The sequence below is a fragment of the Azolla caroliniana genome, unplaced genomic scaffold (genome assembly GCF_043228905.1).
Source record: "Azolla caroliniana isolate FFs.n. ecotype wild unplaced genomic scaffold, voAzoCaro1.0.p SCAF_13, whole genome shotgun sequence".
Classification (NCBI taxonomy): domain Eukaryota; kingdom Viridiplantae; phylum Streptophyta; class Polypodiopsida; order Salviniales; family Salviniaceae; genus Azolla; species Azolla caroliniana.
The window spans coordinates 16185437-16194306 of record NW_028230448.1 but is presented as its reverse complement, the minus strand read 5'-3'; the positions used below and the strand labels follow the sequence as shown (position 1 = coordinate 16194306).

At 38.4% G+C, this 8870-nt stretch overlaps 1 protein-coding gene across 1 annotated transcript; it reads right to left on the bottom strand.

Annotated features, from left to right (window-relative positions):
• Positions 1-4277: 4277 nt before the first annotated feature.
• Positions 4278-6135, bottom strand: LOC147856360 (uncharacterized). The gene is made up of 2 exons (XM_087329524.1): positions 5166-6135; positions 4278-5051 (listed from the first exon to the last, which is right to left on the bottom strand). Exons 1-2 carry the CDS (start codon positions 6133-6135, stop codon positions 4681-4683), a joined length of 1341 nt encoding a protein of 446 aa, XP_087185650.1. The 3' UTR covers positions 4278-4680.
• Positions 6136-8870: the final 2735 nt, after the last annotated feature.

The window sequence follows — 8870 nt, the reverse complement described above, 5'->3', positions numbered from 1 at the left end:
CCGACCAAAGGAACCCTCTCACCATTGCCTTAATATTTTTTATGCACTCTTTATCTAACATCCAGCATGCCAACGAGTGCCACATGGTGGCCAACAAAATATGGTTTACCACAACCACTCTACCTGCAAGGGAAAGCTTTACTGATGCCCATAACCGAAGCTTTTTTCTGATTTTGTCTTTCACTTGCTCAAGTTGCTGATTTTTCTAAATCTCTATTCCCACCAAAAAGCCCAAATACTTAACAGCCCTTCCATTAGGAACCCATTGAAAATCAGCATTAGGTTGCCAATTCGGCCAAGAGTTTGGACTTACCCAAAACCCTCTACTTTTGTTCCAATTAATTTTCCCACCTGATGCTTTACAGAACAACTCAATTCTATTTTCAGCCTGTTGTAAATTAGCATCATTGCCTTTCAGATAGAGCATGGTGTCATTTGCATACATGGAGTCCAACAAGTCCTTACAAGCATGTGGGACAACCAAACCCCGAATTCCTGCATCCGGTCTATTTAAAAAGAAAGAGAATGCCTCTGAGATAAATAAATAAAGGTAGGGGGCCAATGGGCACCCCTGTGCTAGTTAATATTCATCTCCAATGAGAATTCGAACTCTTTGATGTTTATTCACTTAGGCTACAAGTGAATCAAAAATTCCAACCAATTAGGTTTGAATAATAAGGGAATGCATATATTAGAAGTATTTTGCATCATACCTCATTATTTTGCGTAATAGTGAAGGTATTGAACCTAATGCATACCAAGGGACACCCAAAGATCTTGTACCTGCACAATACTAAATGCTCAACTTTAACTTCAACATCAATAATGTACGTTCGAGTAACATTGGGCGGTGTTTGAAATACAACACGTGTTTAATGCATGCTCAAAGACACCTAAACATTATACTAAATGCTCAACTACATTTTCAACATCAACCATGGTTGCAAGCTTGCACAAGAGAAAATCATCAAAGCATCAAAGTTTATGTATGATTCGAACAACGTTGTTTTTATTCACCTCAACTCTTATTGTGGGTTGTGCATGGTAGTCCTAACACGTCATGACTCATAGCCTAATTATTGGGAATAGGCAGCCTATTCTCCCTAATATGGGAGGTTTAAAAAAATAAGCGAGGGATAACTTATAAGAGTGTGGGTTGGCAACTTGGCAGATTGGGAACCATGCTAATATCATTATGCTGAGAACTAAAAAATGTGGTATGAAATCTAAAGTTATTGGTTTAAGGTATAAATAATGGGGGGGGGGAATAGTAGAATGTCTACAACTTCTATTGAATTCATACAAATTTGTGGTATTTCCTCGTAATTTGTGATTGTTTCATGCACGAAAAGAAGTTTGCTAAAACAAAAATAAATAATTGCCCCGAACATGGGTCCCAAAGCCTGACATGTATAAAAGTGCAGGCAATTGTTGGCAATAAGGGGGAACCACTTCAAAGGTGCAAATAGATATAAGACGAATTGTGGCCTATATCAAAATACATGCAATTGCTGGTAATTGAGGAACCACATGAGTGGCCTAAATAGATATGAGTGTGGGTGTGCGTCGATAAGAAAGGAAGATAATCGAGTATGAATTTTCTATGATTGCTCTACAATAACCAAACACTAAATGTGATAATGAACTAATTTTTTATTAGGTTTAAGGTGATGTGCGTACTTTGGTGCATGCCTTTCACATAAGACTAGATCAAATGAACCCAATTGGAGTATATGTATCGTGATGGTGAACTAAAATTTTCTTATGTTGTAGGTGATATGCATAGTTTGGTGCATGCCTTTCACATAAGACTATGTCAAACACGCAAATGAACCAATTGGAATGAAGCACAATTGCACTATATTAAACATGCAAGTTTACCCCGCAAATATGTCTTACAATCTTCAAATGCCTTGGGAATCAATACACGTCTACACACATTTAGCACCTCTCCTTATGTTTTCACCTCATCTTAGAACCATCGTGTAGACAACATGACAATGTTGGTGTTAACATACGAGAACTAGCATAAATGAGAAATTTGTGTGTACTCACACAATCATGCAACAACTTGACAATCAAAGTAAGTGTTGGAAAATAATTTACTCTTTTCATTTCATGCACATCCAAACATTGCGCACACACAAAAAGTTGTCGAGGACATTAGTTTAATTCCATCTTAAGGTAACGTTATCTTTGTGATCAGTTCACTTTTCTAGACACTATGAGGGGCCAAGGCGACATGTGCGTTGTTTCCTAAGAGGAAGTAGACCCCCCCCCCCCCCCCCCCCCCCCCGCAACGCAATACAAATGTCAATATGTTTCTTATATGGATGATGTCAAATCATCATATAGCATCAATGTAAACTTCATGCTCCTAAACCTCAAACATAGTTGACTTTTTGCCCAATCAATCCCTATGCATCTCACTTTTTAATGATTTTTATTTTTGTTTCTTGGTATGGGAACTTTAGCCTCTTCCCAATACTAAGATGTCGGGGAAAGGTCACAATAGAATGAGAAATATGTTACCATATCAAATCCTAACGGCACATCATCAAGGTCAAATTATAGCAATGTTGCATCAAGCCAAACCTCGTGAATCACATCATGGTTGCATTAATAACAAGAATTGCATCAAGGTAAAACCTCGTGATGATGTCTCGATCATAATTCTTCCCTTCAAACACAACCCAAAGTATCATCCAAACTCATAATCAATTTCCACCCCCCCCCCCCCCCCCCTCAACCCCTAAAATTTTATCAAGGGATCTAACAAGAAACTATGTGTATTTTGCCAAGGTTTGGCGGTATTGGTTGGTTCAGTAAAAGCCACTGCATGGGCGTGCGTGTAGGGATCCCTGACTTGAGATGAACACTAAAAATAGGTAAGTTCTTCTTATGTCTCCTTACCACACACAAAATCAGTTCAACAAGAAGCCATTGCCATTGTTATATCAACTCATAAGGCATTACCCCACACACACGCTTAGAAACCCTATCCCACTTAATCTCTCTATATATAGGTAGATAGATTGTCTATAAAAGGGATGATTTTAGCATCCCCCAAATTTCAAAACAAGAAGCCAGTACTTTTTTCTTCAATCCATAACTAAAAACGGTCCACATACCCCCACTATATCTACCTCACTCCACAAAACAAACTGCAAAACCCTACCCTAATAAAATGGTGTTTTTTTTTACTGCACCAAACCTAGAACCAATTGAATATATACTCTAGTGGGTATTTTATAGACATTTCTAGTGTTGACTCACATTTGGGTGGATGTTTATCTAGCCCACTAGGGTTTCCTGGATGATGATGATGATATATGTCAAGTAAAATCAATATATGCTTTCCTCTGATTCAACACTTTGAGAGGAAAAAAACTGAAACAACGCATTACTAAAAAATTCAATGGATTTTGGCAACAGAAACCACCAAAAAATCAAAAGCAAAAAATCATCGTGTGCATGATACAATCACTAAATTTCAAGTAAAATTTGGGCAATAGAAACAGCCAACCATTTTTTTAAACGCAAATTAAAACAAAATTTCGTTACGTATGAGAAGCAATGGATACAGTTCCTTGATTCTACAATAGAAGCAAAACCCTCAATTGCATTATGAAGAAATCATAAAGGAACACTTTGTACTAAGAACCACTAAAACAGAATCCTGTAAACCACAATTTCTAGAAGCAAAACCATCTATTGCATCATGCAGAAATAATAAAGAATCAATTTGTACTAGAACCACTAAAACCCTAACAATACCACCTGTGAACAACCATTTTCCAGGTTTGTCTTTCATAGGGATTTTGGCCACACAGTTTTTGGATTATTTGGAAGATAGACTATAACCCCGCCTATTACAGAAGACAATACATTGATTCAATCACACCCCATTTAAAGACAATTTCCAAGATAATCCCAGGTAGAGAAAACTAGCCAGAAAAGTACTTGTTCACATAATACAACACAGTTTCATTCATTACAGAAGGCAACGAGAAATCTTTGATGTGGAGGAAAAGCTTCATAGCAGAGATACCAGAGGAAAGGCTTTATGCACGAGAAAGATACAAGAGTTTCAATACAAAATAAAGAGAACCATATTAACGTAGAATATATACATACACTTGAGGAAAGGCTTCCTGCAGAGCAGAAGAATAAGAGAGAGCTGTTTCTCTCTTTAACCAAGAGCCAGAATTTTGCCATTCAATTAAGACTATATATAAAATAAAGACGCTTTACATTTCATATGCTCAAACAACAAAAAAGCTTTTTTTCCGTTATTTTTTCTTTTTTTACAAAGGATCTGTCTTTTTTGTTACCATAGAAGAAAGGGCGGAGGAGGAAGGGTCTTCAGAATTAATGAAAAGAATTGCTATAGAGGAAAGTAAAAAAGGAAAAAGAAGGAAACAAAAACCCAACTATAATGTGTTCATGCATGCATGTAATGTTGATAGATAGATGGGACCTAAGAAGAACAAAAAAAATTGACCACTTGCATTGGCATGCATATAAAATTGACAATAGCCCTGAAAAAAATCCCAAGCTAATCTGGTTTGTACATAATAATAATAACAAATTGATTAATTAAGGAGAAACAAGAAGATCTCTTCTTCTTCTTCTTCTTCTACTTCCCAAGGTTTTTTCATCCCCTTCCCCCCACTTCTCTCAGACTTCAGTTACATTTATCCATGCCAGAGTTTCCGTCTCATTATCAAAGTCCACATCACTGAACCCGTCGTTTGCAAAGATATCCACATCCAGATGATCCAAAGGTTCACTATCTGATCTGCCGACGTTGAAAATCTGACTGAAATCACTGTAGTACTGAGATTCTTCGAGCAAAGGATAAGAGCTTGTGGATAACAATGAATTAGATCCAGCTGGGAAGGTGCTGCTATCAAGCTTAAGCTGAGAATGCATCATCCCACTATTCGCCATAATCTGGTCGACCATATTGCTAGTGACAAGATCAGATTGCAAGCCAGTTGAATCAGCGGAAGATTCATCGATGTAAGCATCGGCACAGTAGGATACCTCTGAAAATGTAGTTAGAAGGGGCACTTAGGACCTAATCCAAAATTTGGGCTCTAGAGAGAGGAAATGAAATAGTAAAAAGAGTTCAATTAACAGAAACAAAGTGTTTCACTTACTTTGATCTGCGTTAAGGAAGTTGGGTGATTGGCAATCATCTGGGGCGGCATTTTCCAGCACAGATGAAGGAGACAACGAACCGAAACCCGAATAGCAGGATGAGAAGGGCGTCATGTTCTCTTTGAGAGATGATGATTTGAAAGGACGAAAATCTTCTTCTTCATTGGGGCAATCCAAGAAGCTACCATTGTCTGCATCTTTGCTATGGGAGAGACGGACCGAGGAAGCATGGGCATTGCAAGGGTATGGCGATAGTTCAGAATCAGGTAGAATTTCCTCTTGGGACTTTAGACAGCAGTTGATCTTTCTCGAAGCAGAATCGTATGGCTTCGCAGCCTCTTCGAAGCTATAGCAAGTTCCCAGCCATATTCGGATTCCTTTACGTGGATCACGGATCTCTGCAGACCATTTCCTTCTCTGTCTTTGCCTCGCACCATTGCACTTACTGGAGGAGGAGGAAAGCTTATGTGCATTAGCCCTTCTACTGCTGCTTTTCTTCGTACAATCCGCCATCGCCATCGTATTCTTGTCCTTGTCGGGGCTCTTGCAAACTGAGCTCTCTTCTTTCCTCGCGCAGGCTGAGTTTCCTTCAGTTTTTGCCTGCAAATAATTTATGCCATTGCTGCTATATAATCTATCACTGTCTGATCTTTCAGGCATTGATGGAAAAGCACAACAGTCAGAGGGTATCAGAATCTCTCTGACGAGCCGCTTGGGGAAGATTACATCTTCTTCTTCATTGCTCGACGATTCTGTGGCATCAGGATCTGTGCATATTACACGGATCTTTTTCTTCCATATCGTCAATGGCTTCTTCCTCTTCGAAGGCGGCGATTTCATGTCTGCGTCTGACTCTGAATCTGATGAAGAAGAAGAAGCAGCTGCTGCTCCCACGCATCTCCTGATTGGTTGCTTCGCGTTCTTACTCGAAGAGTTTGATCTGAAGCTTTTGAACGAATCAGACGGCATTCTGCCGTAAGTAGGTATGTGAACAAAAGCTCTGAATTTCTTTGCAAGCCCTGAGGAGATTAAGCTATGGCGAGATGGCGCAGGATTAAGGCGAAAGGAAGGATCATAGTGGCTAATAATACTAAAGGTGCAGCTCTTCGCTGTCAGAGAATGGAGGCGATGAAAGAGTTAAAAAAAAAAAAACTGAGGTACCATGACATGCAGGGCGGGGTTGAAGGAAAATGGGAAACGCGAGCTGTAATGGAAGAAGGTGAAGAAGGAATCCCAGGGGGGGGGGGGATGATAACAGAAGAAGGTGGAGAACTAAATCAGAAGAAGGCGGGGGCCCATGCAGAGATTCAGAGGAAGGTTCATCGCGTTATCCTATAATAGAAGGGAGTAGTAATCTTTCATTCTTCCTTCCTTCTTTCTTTCATTCTTCTATTTTGTGCCTGCTGATGGAGAAGACGAGCAAGGTTTAGGGTTTTGATGGTATTGTTTCTTCGTCAGGAAGAAGGAAGGAATGGCAGAAGAGTGGTTGGTTCTGCACACAGACTTGGACTGAGAGAAGAAGAAGAAGAAGAAGAAGAAGAAGAAAAAGAAGAAGAAGAAGAGCAGAGATGTAATGGAAAGCTTCACGACACACAGACGCAGAGGAAAGAAGAAGAAGAAGGAAGAAGAAGAAGAAGAAGAGCAGAGATGTAATGGAAAGCTTCACGACACACAGACGCAGAGGAAGGAAAGGAAGCAGAAAGAGACGGTGCATAGGGGGGGGGAGGGGTTTTAAGAAGGCGCTTCTCACCGGCTATTGCCGGTCGCCCGACCCCAAGGCTACCGCCAAAAATCAAAGCGCCGATTTTCGGCCACAAAATGAAAAAGGCTATATATATATAAAAGGAAAAAAAAAAGAGCGATTTTCATATTGTAGAACATGTTTTTTCATTTTATTATATAGAACATAGTACTATTTAAATTAAGCTCTATTTATTTTATTTCTTTCGATGAATGGGTAAATATCCCTTCTTCTTTTTTGTTAATGGGGTAAATAATGCCTTTCTTTCTTTTTTTGGTTGTTGTACAACAATTTGTCTCGTGGGCCAAAATTTGGCCTTAGAAGAAGACGTTAGTTAATATAATCTTTCTTTCTTTCTCGCCCGGGGCCTGGCTGGCGACGGCTTGAGGAAGGATACGTATAGAAAAAAAGAAAGAAAAGAAGAAGAGAAATACGCACCACGTATATATACAGTCTACAGACGGTAATTTACTACTCATTTACTGCCCGTGTATGTGTTTCTACATTCACCCCCGCCGTATGCGTATACACACTCGCTCGCGTATATACGTATACAAGATGATATGTTTCTCTTTTATTAATATATATATATATATTATATACATACATATATGATATATGTATATATATCTTTTTATTTTTAATAAAATATCATTTTAAGAACGAGATCGCTCGCTTTTATGATTTCATTTTTTTCGTCACCCTTTCTTTTTTACCCCCCCCCCCCCCCCCATCTTACTTTAACATATATTATTTTAGCTCAAATTAATGCATGCATGATGCAACACAACGTAGAATATCCCCCCCCACCCAAATCTAGTATTGCTTTCCCTAAATAGCTAGGCCCATCTAACCTTTTTAGGATTCCCAAAAGCCATCTAAATAGATCCCCCAACTTACTAAATTCTCTTACACACATATATATTATACATACATACATATATGATATATCTCATAATATATATATATATACATATCATTATATCATATATATATTATGCGTGTGTGCGTGTATATATACATATATGATATATGTACATATAATGTATGTGTGTATAGCCACTCCAAATGCAATGAGTATGCTGCACTAATAAGCAATGCAAGAAGAGAAGAGACCAAGGATGGAGGGGAACTTTTCTTATACGAACTCCTTGTTGATAACGAACACCCACTTACCACCACAACGGAACCACAACTTATTATCCACCGTCTGGCCACATTTCAGTTGGGGTCGGATGTACGTCGATTGTTGGATGTTTACGTACCCCCACGTATTGAGAATTGTAGCATGGCGCACATTTTTTTTTTATGACCGGTACAAAATTTATATGGGCCATGATAAGCATAAATGTATGTAACCAATTGTAGACTGTCAGTAGATGGTACTATTGAACTGATTTCTAGCTTGGAATTCTTCATCATTGTAAAAATGATTACATTTCTGCACTTATCTCCAACCAATTTGAATACAACCTATTTGAGATATACACATACATACATGCAATGAGTATCTTGTGTCCCATGTGTGAGTCGGGCCTTTTGCTATCAAGTCCGATGATGGGGATGTTCAAGTGGCATCTAGATACAAGAACCAATTTTGGAATATTTGAGAATATGATCAATAATGGCATAAAGATTTTGGCTCTTTGTAGCCTCTTTGAGTAAGATGGCCACTACAAGGGATGCAATGTCAGAGCACATGATCAATCTTCAACTAATACAAATAGCACTAGAGAAAGTTATCTTTCAACTTATTCTAGATATCTAGAACACCATAAATGCTTGTTTACTTAAATTATGTTTAAGAACATAATTATCCATTAAGCATTCAATGTTACTCATGTCAAAGGATTCATCAATTACAATTGCCTAGAGCTCTTCATTAACTTACTCTCTTTACTTTACTAATTTTATTCCCAAGAGTTCATAGTTAATACTTGTTGTGTTGTATGCTCCTAATTAA